This window comes from Malaya genurostris, chromosome 3, assembly GCF_030247185.1.
Source record: "Malaya genurostris strain Urasoe2022 chromosome 3, Malgen_1.1, whole genome shotgun sequence".
Lineage (NCBI taxonomy): Eukaryota > Metazoa > Arthropoda > Insecta > Diptera > Culicidae > Malaya > Malaya genurostris.
The window spans coordinates 191,558,395-191,578,658 of NC_080572.1; the positions used below are offsets into that span (position 1 = coordinate 191,558,395).

Genomic DNA, 20,264 nt, shown 5'->3' on the forward strand with positions numbered 1-20,264 from the left:
AGTACTCTGTTCCATTTGAAAAACCTCCTTCTCCCTTTTCTTCCGTCCTTTTTCAGCCCGAGTAGCTCTTATCACTGACGTTTGTACATAGAATATAGCCATTCCGTACAGAAACGCATCCAGTCACTGCTAGTCCGTGGAATGGAGCGAACGTTTTTCCCAGTAATTACTCGCAGTACGGTATGAGACGGCTCGGAGGTTAGCAGACGCAGCACCGTTTGTTGATAGTATTATGCCTTTCCATGTGGGTGGTATATCGTGCGGTTGCTGTTGTTATCAAGGAAAATCATACCACCGCAGTCGACTGTCGTATGGCGCTGGATGAAAAATACTGGAGGAGTTCATCTATATAGAACACTTGTAACATTCTCAACCACAAGTGCTAATGCTAATCATTGTGATAATTGTGCGTAAGCACTCTAGGTATTGTTTCTGCATCGTCAGATCCCTCGTCAACTCGTAGGCGTTTGATGCTTTCAGCTTGCCTGATTGATTCTGCGGTTTTTGCGCTTGTTATGTAACATCAGCTTATACGAAGGTGTATCCTACTAATCATTCGCAATGGTAGGTTTATCAAGGATATTAAACTTGTTCCTTCTTCTCTGTGCTAGCTTGAAACAGAACGACAGAGGTTGGTTTCGCTACGGGTTTCATTTTATCGCATAGCCATCAAACAAATCAATTGGAAATACATACTGTTGTGATTATTATGACCAATAAAATTATATTGGCTGTAATACCGTGACGTTACGGTAACGCTAAATACGCGTTTAGATGGGATTCGGTAGAACGCACGGTGAAAAATATGTTGACTATACAGTGTAATAATATGAATTGTTGGACATGAAAACCACTTTTGATCGACGAAGTGGGCCTGGAAGATTGCAAAACTAAAGATGAATTTCCGTAAAACTTCCCATTTGGAAAGCATTCATCAATCGCGGTTTGGTTACTTTTACACTAAATCTGTAGTAAACCAGGAAATTCACAAACAATATGCTGTTTAATGGTTTTGCTATCAAATCAAATATAAAAAAAAATTACCGTTCCAGAAAGCTTAAAGACTGTCCCAGAAAGTATAAACGCACTTTGATTTCGCTGTAAATAATTCACAAGTGTTAGACATTCAAATTTTATTCGATATACTGATAATATTAGACTACAACAACAGAATATTATTCTCAATATTTGCTACTTAGCTATTGTAGACTAGCTGGCGCACCTTCTTGCGAACGTTCCTCATTGAATTCCGTACAGACTTCTTGGCGACAAGTTTTGAAACTTTTTTCCAATCTTTTTCGAACTGTTGAATGGTTTCGGCTGCCGAGACATGTTTCCTAAGATGTGCCTTCGTTAATGACCAAAATTCCTCAATTGGTCGAAGTTGTGGGCAATTTGGTGGATTTATGTCTTTTGGGACGAAAGTGACATTTTTGGTAGTATACCATTCTACCGTCGATTTCGAGTAGTGGCAAGAAGTAAGATCTAGCCAGAAGACAACAGGTCCTTGTGACTTCGAATCATGGGTAGAAGTCGTTTTTGTAAACACTCCGTATATTTCGCTGTTCATTGAAGCAGTGGTGATGAAGGGTTTCGAAATCTTACCGCAGTTACAAATTGCTTGCCAGACCATAGCTTTCTTACCAAATTTTCCGACTTCAATCGATGTCTCGGACTGGTTTAACGCCACCCCTGAGGGTTAGCAGGACCTTTTTTTCGACCCGTTTTTGGTTTATCCCCAAAGGTTTCGGCTCATCTCGCACGGCTTTTTCACTTACTCCTTCCATTTTTGCAATCTTTCTCAGTAACAGTCCGCGTTATGTGCACCATTTGTACACAATTTTTCGACGTTGTTCTGCTACAAGTCCACGCATTTTGAAACAATTTAAGGAAATGAATAAACAACTGCACAAGTGGTTAGAGAAGAGTGTAAACAACAGGACGCAGCCATAAAAATTGACAGATTCTGAACCATTGCGAAATGGCAGCGGTTTTTGGTTGCGTCTATACTTTTTGGGACAGTCTTTTGTTATACTATTTTTACATTTCGTCTTCGAATTGAATTAATAATGCATCAAAGGCTCAATATAAACCGCTAAACAGACGTAAAGTTAATGCCGATTGTAAAATACTTCTTAGACCGACGACTGATGTGCCGAAAGAACGAAACTTAGTGACAGCTTTCCCACCGTCAACATATAGTAGTTATTTAAAGGAGGTTCGGGATCGTCATAGGTACTGGTTTGTGCTAGATGTTAGCGGTTTATGTGGAAACCGTTAAGTGGCTTTAGAAGTTCAACCGAAACTGCTAATACACTGATGAGCCGAAAACGAAACGTAAAATAAGAAAATAGTTAAAACCGGTACTGATTAAGTACCCAAACCCCTAAATTTATCCAACCTTTGGGTAAACAAGTTTCGACCAATACTCATAATCTTCGTCGGTAATAGAACTCATCTTTTGATAACATATCCTGACAACAGAGATGGCATTTCACCAGAGTTATACACGCTAGAGTCAGATTTTTGCCACACCGAGGATGAAAAAACGAAGCACCGCACAAAGAGGAAAGCGCACTTCTTCTCAGTGTCGAATAGACAGCATTTGAGTGTGTGCTTGTGGTTAAAGCAGCTGGCGCGAGTGAAACACATTCTCTTCGCATGAATCGCTCACACGCGCTCTCGTCTAAATACACCCAAGTGACCACTGGCGCGTGATGCTGAGCGAACACTTCTGTGAGCTTCAATTAATAGAGAGTAGATCTGGCCTTGCTATGAAAAATTTGCAAGGAAAACCGAAAATTTTACGATAAATTGTTTTATTTTGCTGATTTTGCGTGTCCACGCTTCATCTACGAAAACCATACAGCAGAGTGCTCACCGGCGTGTACACCTCTGTGAAAGTATCTGCATCCACCTCAGAGAATTTATTAGCTAATGCTCTAGCACTTTGGTGCGATTCAGTGGAAGAGGTAAAAGGAAATAAACAAACGCACTCATGATGCGTGCACACTTACACAACAGTGGTGTATAAATGTGAAAGAGAAGAGCTCTCGTTGAAGTTGTCAGTGCGAGGGGAGAAATTTTGCTTGCTCTTCGTCACACAGAGGAGATAGACATCTCTGCCTGACAATGCTCAAATTTTCAAAGAATTTGTTTCGCAAACTCTTTTATCATACTGACCGATCTGTTTTTATTATTCTAACCGACCTGTACAAGTTTTGTTCTTCGTTCCACACAGGTTTCAGCAAGCGGCATTACTAGAGCCATTTATTTTGACAAATACCGCAGTTTACAATTACTGTAAATTTAATATTCAATCCATTCGCTCTAGTTCAAAGCTAGCCGATATTCTTTCCGCTACAATTTCGACTGTCTGTTTGCAATCCGAACAAATTTCACTCTCATTTTAGCATATAGCAGTTCTCTACTGTCATCCCGTACCCACCCTGGATGCTGCCCGGCAGCCAGTGCAAACGTATCCTAAAGGTTCTGTGCTGTCTATGTGTACCGAGACTATCTATTTATATCACGGCATTATTCCGATGTCCTGTAAGTGTTTTCCTCCGCTTTCCGCTCCGTTTAGCGCATCACCAAATCTTTCCCGCAATGTTTCTCGACAGCACTGCCGACTACCGAACCGAAGCAGGAAATTTTCTCCAGGATGCCGCTACATTTGGGGATGGGATCGATATAGCTTTTTCCGGTAGTCGAGCAAGTCTGGCAAGGATTGGAGTAATCGATTTTGGGAGCTCAGTGTGGAAGGCTCAAGAAACGGGAAGAACAAAGTAGAACCCAGCATTCTTGCCTGCCGTATAGTGAAGATGTTGCCAGTAGTGGATTGAACATGTGTTATATTGTTATTCGGTTTTTTTTCCCCGTCGTTTCATGTCTGGTTCGTAAGCCGACTGACGGGAGGACCAGAATCGTGTAAGCATAGCACATTAGCAGGGTATCGAGAAAACTGAACATCTGGAACTGAAGTCGAGAACAAGGAAAACTAAACTAGAACTAATAGGAATCTTTGCTCGAATTGTAGGTGTGCCCATTTTTCGAGAAAACTGTTTTCAACCAAAGCCAACGAGCGAATGTTCGGGGGAACATTGAAAAAGTTTTTTTTCTAACAGCCGAAAGAATACCGAATGTGTTGTAACATGTAATTGATTTTTTGGAATAAGGTAGAGTCTGTCAGTTTTCTTTCATTTCTAACATTAGGCCTATGAACCCAATCATAAATTTGAAATGCACTCCTAACAAGTTTTGTAAACAATTATTATCCAGATGAACACTGGCTAGCTGGTAGTCTTAGAACGAGATAGTTTTTTACGTATTGTTATATAAAGTTCTTTCAAACGTATTCTGTTTTTTGATACTTTTAAGATCGAAATGTTAGTAGTCGGCAAAATTCTCCATGACTCCAAGTCTAATTTCGCAATGTTAAGATCTTTTCGATCTGTTTGCTAAACCAGTCATCAAGAAAAGAAAATACTTTTTGCAAATCGTAAACTAACTGTAGAGAATTCAGTGAAATCTCCTCACAAATTGTAATTCAGTAAAGATTTTCATTAAAAAAAGATACTGGAAAAAACTCTGCTTGTATAAGAAAAAGTTTTTTATAGCAAAACTTTTTTTTCTTCTAAAGTGCCCATCTTACTATGTATGGGCTGTTGGTAGAGAACACGAATACCTATCTGTGAACATTGTTCATTTTTTATCTTTTTTTTCAAGAACTTGACGAATTTTGTAAAGTTAACGGTAGAATGGTTTACTACCAAAGATGTCACTTTCGTCCCAAAAGACATGAATCCACCAAATTGCCCACAACTTCGACCAATTGAGGAATTTCGGGCATTAACGAAGGCACATCTTAAGGAAACATGTCTCGGCAGCCGAAACCATTCAACAGTTCGAAAAAGATTGCAAAAAAAGTGTCAAAACTTGTCGCCAAGAAGTGTATACGGAATTTCATGAGGAACGTTCGCAAGAAGGTGCGCCAGTTAGTCTACAATAGCTAAGTAGCAAATGTTGAGAATAATATTCTGTTGTTGTAGTCTAATATTATCAATATATCGAATAAAATTTGAATATCTAACACTTGTGAATTATTTATAGCGAAACCAAAGTGCGTCCATACCTTCTGGGACAGTTTTTATCTTGGAGTATAGATAATTAGTCAGGTTGTTAAAACAAAGAAAAATCAACGGAGAAATGATTTTCACTATACTTAAATGACAATTTTGTACTTGTTCTGAAAAGATTTCGGACTACAAACGGCGAGTCGGTAATGTCGCGGAACGAATGAAACTGGCACACGTCGATCACACTTCCGAATATCGATAATCGTTTTAATTAGTTGAATGACTATTTGAATTGTGCAAGCTTTTACTTTCAAAATTTGATACGGAGTACCTAAGCTCAAGTACGTCAAACATATTCTAACATACAATCAAATAAACGAAATAATTTTTATTAATGTTATTTTATTCCACCCCGGGTTTAACCATTAAGGGTATGATAGAAGTAAATCTTCATAAGGATCCACCTGGTAATTCTGAAAAAGACGGGTGGGTAATATCAGAGACATAACTGGATTACGTGAATACGAATAAAACTGACATAATTTTTCACACTTCGGATTTTTTTTATAGTTTGAGCGAATTCTATACCTATTTATTATGAAAAAGTTAAACAAACATGATAAAAATACATCAAAATTTTGAAATAGCTGCATTTTTATGATACTGTAAATAAAACGATAGCGATGACCGACGCATAACATGAAAAATATCAAACGCAACCAAACATCTACATTCAAAATAAGAGGATACAATATAACAAAATATCTTAGAATCTGCTCGGTTTTGACAGTTTAAATTTGAAAACTCTAAATTCATAAGAATATTGAAAATGAGCATTTTATGAGATTCATAATAACTGATCGAATTCGTCAACTGCTAAAGTTGTAGTGTATTGTCCTGCCCGGGTTGGCGGTTCAATGCATAGGGTTCGAACCCCGATCTGGAAGGATTCTTAGTGTCAGTAGGATCCATATTACCAGCCATGCAATGATTTTGTACACTAAGGCTGCGAAGTCTGTTGAAACAGAAAGGCCAAATTCCACAAAAGGAATATAATGCCAAAACTTTGCTTTGCTTTGTATTGTTCTGAATGGCCCAATTTTTACTACTCGTATTGTCTATAGGAACTACCATGTATCTGAGTATTAATGATTTTTTAAAGAATTACATAGATGTACCGTTGATCATTCGACCACCACAAATATCACACTCAACATTCACATCTCTCACTTATGAACCGAATAAGCAGTACACAGCTCATGACAAAGATTTTGATTTGTCACAATGAATGAATAATTTCGTAATAGGCGAGAACATCAATTATACGAGCATTTTGTTTATAAATTAAATGACTAAATTGACAATTTTGAACAACAGGCACAAATATGTTTCCCTCATATTAGTCAATTGAAAATACTAATGGTTTATAATCATCCGTAGTTAATGTCTGTTTTACTAGCGAACAAAACGTGTTCTAAGCCCCACATCCCCCAATCACTGAAAATATTCCGTACTTCTATGTATCGGTTTTTAGCACTAAATTTCACTTTAATGCTCAATCATACCAAACATTTTAGAAAATCACAAGTTTGAGTTTTTTTTGGATATCTTACACTGCTGACAATTTTATCGCCCTAGTTTACCCTAGTGAATAGGTTTTTGACAATAGGACATGTGGCCAGTTGATGGTCGTAGGTGACAAACGATTTACATAGAGTCCTCGAACCCTGATCAAAAGTCACATAAGAAGGTACCAGTTTCTTTAAGTGCATATGCAACAAACGTAAACCATTCTTCCAATTTTCCTTTTCGATGGAAAAAATCCTTCCGCACTGCTTCATAGTGAATGTACAAAGCGGTTGAGAGCAGATCATGAATACACACGTTTATAGCATTATTCTCCATATACACTGGTACGGTGTAATTGATATTTTCATACTCCCTGTAGTGTTTATTGTTGCTGTATTTAGCAAAATCAATGGCTATGCATTCATAATAAAACTAAACGCATATTACACTATTCGTTTTATTGAGTTGCAGAAAACGCATTTGTTTTAAATCAAGGTGCATTTTAATGAGCAAGGTTTAAACTTTTTTTTAAAGTGTCATTTTACTCCGATTTTAATCTCATGGCTTTTCGTTAGGGAGAGGTTTCACTTTCTTGTACCGAAGGTCGACAATAAATCCGTTTAAAGTCATCAACGGCTATATTTTTTTTTGTGCTGGCGACGGCCCTTTTTGTTTGTTCGGGTAACTAATCTCGAAAACGTCATATTGTTTACACACTGTCTTGTAATTTGTTTTTGTCGTCCTAACCGTAAGTATTTTGCAGACTGCTTTGGACCAGTTTATGAAAGCAAACTGGTGTTGGAGGATAAAGAATTGAATTTGATTTTCGAAAAAAAGCCGTCTGTTATTCGTGTGTGTGTGGTACTAATACAAGCTTCTGCTACTAAATATTGACGAAAATAATTATTCCGTGCTCGCACAGCACAAATGTTTCTATAAAACTTCTGGAACTGGAAGAGGAGAATGCAAGGCAAATCGTAGAATCGAAATAGGTGCGAATTAAACCTAACTAACGATAGCTAAATGAAAGGCTTCTAATACTTGCATAAACTACTCGTGTATAGTCAATGAGGCGGGACTAACGAAAGTGAACAAATTACCCGACTGCAAAACTGCATTCAATGCGAGTTGAATACTAACGCTTGTATTTCAACTGGCAAAAATATCTAGGAACTGGAATTGATTTTTGGCACTCAAAGGAATCGAATTGTTAAATTGTTGTTCCTTGTCGAATTAGGTCGAAGTAAATTCTCCTTCTTCTACTGAAAAACAAAACAAAACAAAAAAAAACAAAACAAAACAAAACAAAACAAAACAAAACAAAACAAAACAAAACAAAACAAAACAAAACAAAACAAAACAAAACAAAACAAAACAAAACAAAACAAAACAAAACAAAACAAAACAAAACAAAACAAAACAAAACAAAACAAAACAAAACAAAACAAAACAAAACAAAACAAAACAAAACAAAACAAAACAAAACAAAACAAAACAAAACAAAACAAAACAAAACAAAACAAAACAAAACAAAACAAAACAAAACAAAACAAAACAAAACAAAACAAAACAAAACAAAACAAAACAAAACAAAACAAAACAAAACAAAACAAAACAAAACAAAACAAAACAAAACAAAACAAAACAAAACAAAACAAAACAAAACAAAACAAAACAAAACAAAACAAAACAAAACAAAACAAAACAAAACAAAACAAAACAAAACAAAACAAAACAAAACAAAACAAAACAAAACAAAACAAAACAAAACAAAACAAAACAAAACAAAACAAAACAAAACAAAATGAAATGAAATGAAATGAAATGAAATGAAATGAAATGAAATGAAATGAAATGAAATGAAATGAAATGAAATGAAATGAAATGAAATAAAATAAAATGAAATGAAATATGAAATGAGATAAAATAAAATGAAATGAATTGAAATGAAATGAAATGAAATAAAATGAAATGAAATGAAATGAAATGAAATGAAATGAAATTAAATGAAATGAATGCGGGATTGAATAATTGATAGGCAAAAAGCATGCATTGGAATCAAAGCACTTAGTACTTGATTCGGTGAAATATTTACTAGTTTGAAATTAATTGTGTTTATCGATAATCCGACTGACAGACAATTGACCACGAATGGACCTTTTTCATTCGGCAAACACTAAAGTAATGTGTTCCGGGTTCCTCACAGAAAAGAAGAGCTCACACGTGAAGAGTTTCGAACCGTATATATTTTTGTTGAGAACAAGCCTCTAGATTGCCGTTTATCAAATTTCATGACAATCTTTCTACTAGCGTTTGAATAGCAGTTGATCGTGTCAGACGAGTTCTAGTTTCTATCAAGCTATGGAAAAATAGGCACCAGCGCATTTATGCATAAAAGCAACAGTAAAAATTGAATGATTTGCGGTACGGATTGGTCAACCATCCCCCGTATTCTCCAGACCTGGCCCCCAGCGACTATTATCTATTTCCAAACCTGAAATTTTCGTCGAATGCTGAGGATATTGCAGAAACCAAAACCTATTTTAATGGCCGTGACAAATATTTTTTTTTCAAAGTGCATCAAAATGTTGGAGGACCGATGGGTCAAGTGTATCGCTCTAGATGGAGATTATACAGGAACGAAATGTAAAAGGCCTCATTTTAATGCAAAAATTTGGAATCACATCTTCAAAGTAAAATACACAACCGTGAAACTAGCCAATAAGTGCCTGAGGAGCTTTGGCTACCGTAACAACGCAGATCTCGTGCAACGCTAGTCCTTGGCTACAGAAAAAAACGATTTTCACAGCTACTGGCCCATTACTTCCACCGGAAATTACTATGCTCACACAAAGCGACCGTACCGTACCTTGTTCCATGTCTGGAACATCAACTGCTGGATGGCCACACGACAAAATTTCAGCACTGTTTTTGACACAATCTTTCCGTACTATAGCGGAATGCGTTCAGTATTTTCGACATCATCCATAATTGAATACTTTCTCCAAGAGTCCACAGTTCAAACTACTCAAAAATTCATTTATCAATTTTTCAATTGAATTTCCCTCAAAAAGCTTGTTCGAGTTGTACAACAACCGGTCTGTTTACATCGGAAAAGTTCTCTCGGAGCATAGAAAATTACAACAAAACTTTTCCTGCCCAAAAAAACAAGTTCCGGTGGTTCCAGCCTACCCTGCGCCTCTTTTCGCTTTCATGGGTGGCGAGAGAGAGAGATAAAGAAAAACTGTAAGGAAGGAAAGTTTTAACGACCTGTTATTGTTCATCGAACCGTAACCGGACGAGCTACGGGAAACGGAAGTACGTAGAAGAATCGCATCGAACCGATTGAAATGAAACAGCCTCCAGAAAGGGAACGGGAGCGACATGTTTGAAATTTCGTGTTCATACCTCCGGCGAGACTGCCAAAGTGCCACTGGCCGAACGGAATGTCTCTCATGTGTCGTCTCCGTGGGCCGAACAGAGGTATGGATGTGATTTTTTACACTTGCCGGATGTTGGATACATATGTACCAGTGTGTGTGTGTGTGTGTGTGTGTGTGTGTGTGAGCGGTTCTCAGTCTTTCGTGTTTTTTGAAGTTGAAGTTCCCATTCTTCCCATTTTCGGTGTTTGCGTTCCAATTGAGGACCTATCAATGGGGGCAGAGTCAAAATGGTTAGGGCGGATCGAAGGTTGATATTTGTTCCGAATATTGTACTTTCGATTCTAGAAACCGGGCGGTTTTGGAATTCATCGTTATTCACCCACATAAGTTGCAAAATAATTATCATACATAATAGGTAGATTTACTTAAATTGAGAAACGATGGAAATGTACCAGCTTCCATCAAATCAAGCTCTTGTCTGGTTCTATCAAATTCCTAAATGAAGTCAGATTCGAAACAAACCTCTAGTCATGAACCACCCTAATAAGTATGCGCCAGTTGATGAAGATTCTTTGCCCCGAAGGAGGTTTTATAACCGCTTGAATTGATATCCAGCGAGAAGGAAATGAAAATAATCGCTATGAGAACAAAGGATGTGGTTTTCTTTAGAGTGGATAAACTAAGGACTGCGGATTATTTTATTAGGCGGACCAATATTTGATGTTAACGTTGAGGCACGGAATAGGAGCAGGCACTCATCACAAACTTGGATTTTTACTAGTTATCGTTTGTGAAATCTAGAGTATTGTATTGAGTATTGTTTCGAAATAAAGTAATAGATATACTTGAAAATCAAATCATGAAATTGCAATGATTTTTTAAAATGGGAAGTGGCATTGCCACATTTTCAAATCGGCAGAATTCGGAAGGTGCCAAATTCGATGGTCCCCCTTTTCTCACACAACACATTGGCCCCCTAGTGTACAGGTTATATCACGTCAAAATTTTGCTCGTGCATCACGAAAATCCGAACTACTAGCACGCCAATTTTGCGAAATTTTGTAACGAGATCAAATCAACTATCACCAATGAAACAAAAGGGTTTGGAGAACGTTTGTCGACAACCCCCTGAGTCAAGAGGAAATTGAAAGTCGGTGAACGTAAGAAACATAGGAAAGAGAGGTAAACTCTTGTAAGCAGAACCCCAACATTTACGTCTTAAGCAAGCCGAGAGTGTCGTCTACAATCGTACATTGAACCGGATTGTCGACTAACAAGAACATGACGACTCTCAAACAAAATGATCAGTTAAAAATCAATCGATCAAGACATATTGTAGGAGAGCCCGAAAAAGCCTTTTTTTGCATTTCCTTAAAAAATAAAAACTATTTCCGTTCTTTTTGTCTGGATTTGGCATCTTGCTATCGTGGAAAAAGTCATGAGGTGGTGTGCCACTAACAAAGTTCAGGTGGTGCCTAAGGACATGTACTTTCCCAATACTCTAGAACAGTGTTTCATAAACTCTTCTTGGAACTGCGGCAGCGCAGGAAAACGTCTTAGGCGTTTATATGTGTTGTCCCGCGCTGGTGGGCTGTAGGAATCAGTTAGGGAATCACTACTCTAGAGCTAGCTCCAGACTCCTTCCCAACACAAAATCTTGATATTGCGGAAAGGTAATTATAAGATATGAAAATTGATCAAATTGAAGGGTTGAATTTTGTATATCTCTTTGTTATTCGGAATATTGAGTTTACAACAAATTAAATCCTAAAATATTAAGTACTATTATTTTTTAAAAAGTAAAAACTACTAGGATCAGCCCCTTGGGTTTGTTCGAGCCATTGATGTGGAACAAGGCAACCAAAATTTCTAATGATGTACAATCAAACAGTTCAATCAATCGTCACACTTTTGAATCCGCAATTGCACGAGAGTTTGCTTAGATCAGGAGATCCCAAACTATTTTGAGTCATGGAACCCCTTACTAAAATTAACTTAGGCCTGAGACCCCCACAAACAAATTCCTTTGAAAATTCAATTTCTTGCTTTTTAATATTGATGTAAAATACTTACGAATTTCTGCGGCTGATGAAATAAACACAACTTTTTTAGCGTAAATATTTCAAATAACAACTTACATCAAACAACAGGGGGTTGATTTCTAGACCCCGTCGACCCCCTTAGTCAGTTTTCGTTTACGTCGACCCCCGCAAAAAAGGATATCGACCCCAAGGGGTCTATATCGACCACTTTGGGAACCCCTGGCTTGGATTGATTTTGATTAGGAACCAATACCGAACATGGTTTGTTTTATGGCCAACAAAATTACACCAATATCCCAAATGCATGCAATTATATCTTTGTACATACTTGCGATACGATTTTGATATTTAAGCTTCTCTTCGCCAAGCTTGTGTTCAAGTTTTGTATGCAAGCAGTTATTTTTATAGCGTTAAGTTTCTCTACCATTCTTCGATTTCAATTGAAGCGATAAACCTTTTCTGATTATCAATCGAATGACACAAAATCAGAGCATACCAATAAAAGCTTCAAATCATTTTATGACACTTTTTGTCTTGCTGTCTAGCAACAACCTACCTCTAGCATGCTACGCGTAGGACTGAAACGTTAGCTATAATTTTGCTTCTATTTATAGATTCGCGTGCTTCCAACAGCTTCCCTTTTGCATCGATTGACCAATCAGAGCGATGCTTTCCCTTTGATATATCGCTTACTCCTTCAAAACCGTCGTCTATGGCAGGGAAATCCGATATCCCGGAGATGTTTAGTAGACAAAATAGGACACTGTTCGCTACTAATCAAAATTTCAATCATATATAATTGAAAATACGTGGCTTGATACATTCAAATCGAAACTTATAAATATTTCCAATCAAATGATGAAATAATATAAATAATTGATACAAAATAGACTGAGTTGTAAGTGTTTAAAACCTGACCACATTTCTACGAGTATTTTTCCTTGAGTTTCTGATTTGCACCCCTATATAGAAAATAAAGATGTGTTCCACATCAAAACATTGAAAATAATTAATTTACACATAAAAATAATATGTCGAATAACATGGGATTTCTCTAAACACTTCACGATGACCTTTGAATGTAATCAACAACGAAATAAAAAACAACTCAACGATATGATTCGAATGTGTACATGATACTTTTTTTCAGTTCATTTCATATGCGGGACCTCGAATAATTACATAACTTTTATACATGAGAAAGGCAAACATTATATACTAATAGAATAATATCATATAGTAAATATTTATTCAAACACTAGAATATGATACCACAGATCAAAAGCTTTCTGACTCTATGTGCGGTGTTGGGGATAAAGCCAAGCCTTGAAATAATATATTAAAGTATTGAAAATTTCAAAATTATTAAATTAAGTTTCGAAATTGAGAACATTTCAATCTATAAAAATTTGGTTACAAGAAACCGCTTTTTACTGAGCGCACATGACTGTTATTGTTTCTTTTATGATTCATCTTCGATTCGTCATTGCATAGATGTTCACGTTGAACTATCACGCCACTTAGCAGCTCAATACGGCTCACTACGCAGAAGTAAAGTACAGCTTAAGTGTCTCTAATGGAAGATAACTTTTCGCCTGCTTAGCACTTCATATTGATCTGCTAAGTGGCGTGGCAGTTCAACATGAGCTTCTATACACTGCTGAGTCGAAGACAAAACGTAAAAAAATAATATAATAAGCAGTTTCGATGAATTTTTAAATTATTGGCAATAATAAAAATTTTATACAATATCGATTTAAAAATTATAAATTTTAAAATTTTAACTCTCACTTCATGTATGCAAACATTTTGAAATCCAATATCGCAGAACTTTGAAGTAGAATTGGGAATTTGACCTATGCGAAAAAATATATAGTTAGAAATGTATAGGTTGTTAAGTATCGTAACAATTCAAATCATAAAATTTTCTCATACATGTTTTCTTGGAAAACAATCAAATGTACAGTTTGCATATTGTTTGAAACACCACGTGTACAATAAATTCAATTGTAGAATCGTAGAAACATTATATTGAATCGTTGGGAATGAAAAAAATCGTGTCAAGATACAATAACATGTATTGTAACCCATATATCTAATTGTGAATCAATTGTTTATGCAGTAAAATCGATGGTTTATTTTTTTACGGGATGAGCACTTGATGATGACATTTCTCCCAAAGACCAATACTTTCGATGCACGTAGGGTGGTTAATATGAACAAACAAATTTTTTCCCCATTCCAAATAGTGATTATAGCCACGAAAGGATGTTTTTATTCCAGCTGGATGATTACACTGCACTATTTGGATTAAATCCAATAGAACGGTATTTAGCATGAATTTGATTCATAAAAGTAACAGGAGTGCAGCACCGTCAGCAAGTCTCGAACACACAGTAGGCGCAGTGTTTGAATGGAGCGTTTGAATTGGCATAGCGGTATTCTGCGCTCCTGTTACTTCTGCGTACGTTATTCAAGCTAAATGGCATGGTATGGCTAATATTTTTTAATCAGCTGCATAACATGCTTTGTGATTGTTTTTATTATCATTTCAACTATTATTAATCGCAGCACTTGCTGCTTTTATTAATGATGTAGTGCCGAATAAATTTCAAATACATCACCACTATTGATCCACTTATCAACTACTCTACGTACATTTAATATTTTCAGAGATGTTCAATTTTTGTTCATCGGTGAATTTATTCATCATGTATTCTGCAAAGGGTTGAGATACAACGACTATGAAAATTCATTTCCCAAAAATCTTCTGTTCGAGAATCATATCAGATATATTCAATGTGCGAACTTTTTTGTTAAAATCTGTACTGAAATTTTCTGCAGTGAGTTCTCTGATCGATGATTTTTTGGTCTAAGAATCAATTGTGAAAATTTTCAGTCATGATTTCCGAGATTTTGATTGATGTTTTCCTAACACTGTTTATGATCTTCTAAAACCTGATGCAACTGTTAAAGGACTATTCACACATTTTCGTTCCGGTTCAGTTCCGTGACGGTTCAGTGAAAGTGGCTTCAGTGCGCCGTCAGTGTTCCTTTTTTGTCGGAACCCTTCTGTTCCGTTTTCGTGTCGGCACAGCAAAGCCAGTGACAGGCCGACTTCAGTGAAAATAAAAAATATCGGTGACGATGGATTTGAGTTTACCGAACGGCACTGTGCCGGATAGGTGTGAATGCGCGCATAGAAAACGAATGAAATAATATCAGTGTTCGTGAACGGGTGTCGTTTCGGCACCGAACCGGATCGGATATGTGTGAATAGTACTCAATACTAAACACTATTAACGCTATTATATTAACGATCAATTTTAACCATGAATTGATCGAAAAACGACCAGAATGAATCAGAAGACACGGCGAAGCCTTTTTTTTGTTCGACATTGCAGCTGCACACAAAGCAAAACCGGTTCAGGATATAATCAAAGCTTGTGGCTGGGAGTTGCTACCCCACGCGCCTTATTCAGCAGACATGCCCCGTTCCGACTACCATTTGCTTTCGTCGATGGGCCACCCCGTAAAAAAATAAACCATTGATTTTACAGCAAAAACAATTGATTCACAACTAGATCTATGGCTTACAATACATTTTATTGTATCGTGACAAGATTTTTTTCATTTCCAACGATTCAATATATTGTTTCTACGATTCTACAATTGAATTTATTGTACACGCGGTGTTTCAAACAATATGCAAACTGTACATTTGATTGTTTTCCAAGAAAACATGTATGAGAAAATTTTATGATTTGAATTGTTACGATACTTAACAACTTATACATTCTATTGTAAAAAGCATGTTCACAATTAATTGGATAGTGTAGAACAATACATTAAAATATTTTTCAATGGTTAAATCAAAATTGTGGCAGGTTTTGTAACAGTAAATCGTATTGTTTTTCTACAATATTTTTTATTCGGGACGTATTGGCTGAGCAGCACTTCGATTCTTACTAAGAAGTATGATTGGTTTGCTTCAAAAGACGAACATTTCTACTGGCATCCATAAGCTGCCAGAAAGGTGATCAAGATGTGTATAAAGCAATGGTTAATACTTTGAATAAAAATTTTCCCATTCAAAATTAGTGTTACATTTTCACAGAAGAAAACGCTGTTATATCGGATTACCTTAAACAGACTTTATACGATATCGACGAACTGATTGGAATGGTATATGACACGAGAATGTTTAATTTGTTCTTCTCATTTTTTGAAGAGCCTACACACAGTTACAAATGATTCCAAAAGTAATCGAAACAAAGTTCACAAACGATAAAGCTGGAGACTGACGAGCATTGACTTGAAGGAGGTGATAAATATTTGATGTAACAGTGGGCCTGCATTTCAGAAAGAAGGCTAATTATAACTGCCGGCTATAATACCAAACAATCAATCTGAACAATAAGACAATTACTGCACAGTTTTTGTGATATAACTTGAAAAGTATGCACTAGGGATATTGACATATAACAACTGGGCGTTGGACAAACTTTGTTTGGGATTTACTGATATAAACAGTTCTATTTATGTTTCCGCCTCTGATGAGTGTGGGTAAAATAAAGACATAATCAAAATCATAGTACTACAAGGTGAACCTTTAAATGACACCTGTTTGAATCATTAGTTTAATTGGCTGTGAGCTTATCCTAATCCTTATCTGAACTCCGTAGATCCGTAGAAACATTCCAGCTAACGTTTTCTTCAGAATAAAATAATATTATTTCTTGTATAAAATAAATACTACACTGCATAGTTGAGTATAAAACATAGGCTTCCAAGATCGTATTTCCAGTCTCCAGTACCCCGTAGCAGAAAACGGACAGGAAATGAATTAAAGAGCACAAATCAGCTTCCATCCAATCTAGCTATATCTAGTCAGTCATTGATGGTGTGTACGGTCGTTTCGGAAAACTCGTATTTCCGGATCAGGTTGAATGGAACCGGGCGACAATTTGTCGGAATGACCTCAGGATGAAAATTGCTTGTCGGTGTCATGAACAGGCATTTATTTGTGCTAGTATTAAACCAGTGGCGTCACCAACTTGGATGAATATTCGCCTAGCAACAGACAGGTTAGTATTTTTTATCCAAGCGGATATTCATACCGACACCAAAAATCCAACTAATTCCAAGAAGTCCATTTTATATTCATTCAACAACGAATTATACAAACAAATTTCTTCGCCCAATTCACATAACCGGATTATCCAGCGATACTCTGAAAGATTGATTTTACGAACCGGAAGGTCGGCTGGTCACGTTCAGTGCATTTATGACAGGCAACCATAGGAGAAATTGACACCTACGGGTTTTGGTCGCAACGCCGGGCAGACGCCACTGCGTTTTGCACAATGGAATGGTAGGTGAAATGACGCAAAGCTGGAGCCGGGCGGAAGTGAAATTAAACTTTGATAATTGAATTTGTCTGCCTATGTTCGCGCTATGGAAGGCTGTGCCAGTAAGTACTTCAGACTACAGGACTGCTTCTCGACAGTCAATCGATCTGGAAGAGGTTTGCGGTTCTCATTCAATTAAATTTCTTTCTCCCCCTCCCCCCCCCCCCCCCCACCCCCCCCTCGCTCCTGGTGCCGACAACAGGCATGTTACTGTTGTTGATTTTAGTGGTACACTGATGAATTTTCCAATGAACTGTTCCGGAAGAGAAAAACCCTACAATGCGGTCCCCGGTGCAATGAACGGAGGGAACGACAAACCCGGAACGAACATTGGATTGATGTTGATGAAGAAAAATTGTAAGTAAAAACAAAAGATTTCCACCGAAAAGACGTACCATATGGCAGTATATCACTTTACCGCAGTTGCACATTGTTTGTGTCGTCGTCCCTCGTGATGATGACGTTTGACATTTTCTCGTGATATAGGGGAAGACTTGCGCGGCTGCTGCTCTGCTTTCGCCTTTACACGTATCGGAACCGGTGCCAACCACCACACGCAACCAGGTCGGATTTCAGTAGGTGGACACCGAGTTCATAGGCCGAGGCCCCGAAAGCCCCTGTACAGTACAATCCGATGACCACAAGCAACACAACACCGAGGATTACAATTAGCAAAGGTCTTACGGGACTCACTTCCGGGAAAATCGATTGGGAACAGTCACCCGCACGCTGCAATCTGGTTACAATATGGTTCGCACTAGAAACTTCACTTCGATTCACGCTAGCAAACGGTACGGAGTAGTTTTCCGATTAATAACGCGACTGGTTCTATTATTCCGAGAGGTTTTTAAGCTCACAGCTGGGCTACCATATGTGGCAGATGGCCCACGCTTGTTATCATCAGGGAAATTACACTACCAAACACGCGATGCACCGGTTCTCGCTATCCTATCTCGTTTGCACTGGGATGTCAGTTCCCACACGAGCCCAACCGGTCCAAAGTGGTGAACAATCGGAAGCACAGTGAGAGCACCTTATGAATGGACATTAACTTTGGGATCCCGAAAGCGGCACCAGTCTCCTATCACACCGTGTATGCTTTGTGTGTCTGTGTCTACGGCAGCCGATGACGTTGATGACGGCTAAACGACGACGACGACGACGACGACGAGCACGGCGCTGATGACAACAAGCCGATGTTTAGGGGCGTCTACTATCAGCACATGCGCATAGTTTACATTACTTTGGGTTCTCTCCGTCGTCGTCTGTTTCCCTTCCAGGCCATGGCTCGCGACAGATTTATGCTGGGTGCAGCAGCTGAGAGGAAGCGAACGACGATCATTGCTACCGAGCAGCGGGAGCGCAATAATTGTCGACAGCAAGGACTCCGGCATATATTTCGGATTTATCACACTTTACCATACACATACGACCGGGACCGAATCGTACACGTGGAGAAAGAGGAAGAAAGGAAATGAAGGGAGAGTCGAGGAACGGTGTTACGACTGGTTTGAATAAATTTTTGGTTGGTTACACTTGAATTGAACAAAACGTCAAGACTTTGAGGTGTTTGAGTAAGATGGGACATGCAAACACTGATAAGTGATTAAAATTGGATTCATAATCAGTTTTATTTTGTTGTTTGATTCTGTGATTTTACTGTTAACTATTCAAATAAGAATATTTTTGATTACGTTCAAAATGAGTTGAACTTATAAATAATATTTTTACAGGTAAATGGCATAAAGCAAACAAGACACAGAAACAAATATATAAATAGTAGGATCAAATTCTACTTCTAGGTACATTGAATATTATTGCAATATTATTTATAAGATCAATTCATTTTAAACGTTTCAAGATAAACTCGTTTTGTTGCATTGTTTTTGTTTTAATTTTACGTTTTAAGTGAATCTGAACGTGAATGAATAATGGAAAAACCAAGATAAAAACAAGAGAAAAAGACGAATCCATTTGTTCGCACGTATTTATATTCGTTTCGTGTTGTCACTGTTCTTTCTGACGTTTTGTATAGCGGCAAATCGAAATTCGATGCGTTAAAGATTTAAAATTCTGTATTAATTTTCTGATATGAAAAATACGGTACATTTGAATAGGGACAGTATATTTATGGGTGAAAAACAGTACGCAGTATTTGGGTTAAATATATAGTACAATACTGTAAAATACAGTACGGATACAAGCGTTAGGTATGAACTAACATAACCTTTTCAATTTGTAAACAATTATGTCAAATTAAGAGGAATTTTTCCTTATTTTGCATCGTCGCACTAAATGATTAAACACACTTTGCCCTATAGATCTGGAACCGGAAGTCAGACCCGGATGAAATTAAACATTATTACTTATTACCGTTCTCACTTCCACTTCCACTTTCACTTCACTCACATGTCACTTCACTTGATTTTTCCTATTACCAGTGTCACGGTCAATGAAATAATCACTAGTGAAAAAAAATTATTTATTCTAACAAAATTTTGGTGATTTGATGTTCGTAATAACAACAAGCTCATCTAAGCAATTACTTTTTTCTCTGAAGTGACTTTCGTGATAAAGACCTACATTCGCTTCACTTAGTTTTCACCGTGAAGTGATACCGATAATAAGGTAAAAATAACTTCACTTGGTTTTCACCGTGTAGTGATACCCGTAATAAGGGCCTATAGGAACTTTAGTTAGAGTCTAAGTTTGTGAAAATCGACCAAATCATCTCAAAAAAATTGAGTAAGTCTCGTTTTGAAGTCTGTGACCACTATTTCC

The 20,264-nt window shown here is 37.2% G+C and overlaps 1 protein-coding gene across 13 annotated transcripts in view; it reads right to left on the reverse strand.

Annotated features, from left to right (window-relative positions):
• The window catches only part of LOC131439125 (protein alan shepard), a 553,131-nt gene that overhangs the window by 92,256 nt on the left and 440,611 nt on the right, over nucleotides 1–20,264 (reverse strand). The window contains exon 1 of one of the 13 annotated variants that reach the window (XM_058609785.1): nucleotides 17,879–18,503. The exons of the other annotated variants lie outside the window; for them this stretch is intronic. Coding sequence (XP_058465768.1) covers nucleotides 17,879–17,914 — 36 coding nt within the window. The 5' untranslated portion in view covers nucleotides 17,915–18,503. Of the gene's footprint in view, nucleotides 1–17,878; nucleotides 18,504–20,264 lie in introns of those variants that run through there. 13 annotated transcript variants of the gene reach the window in all.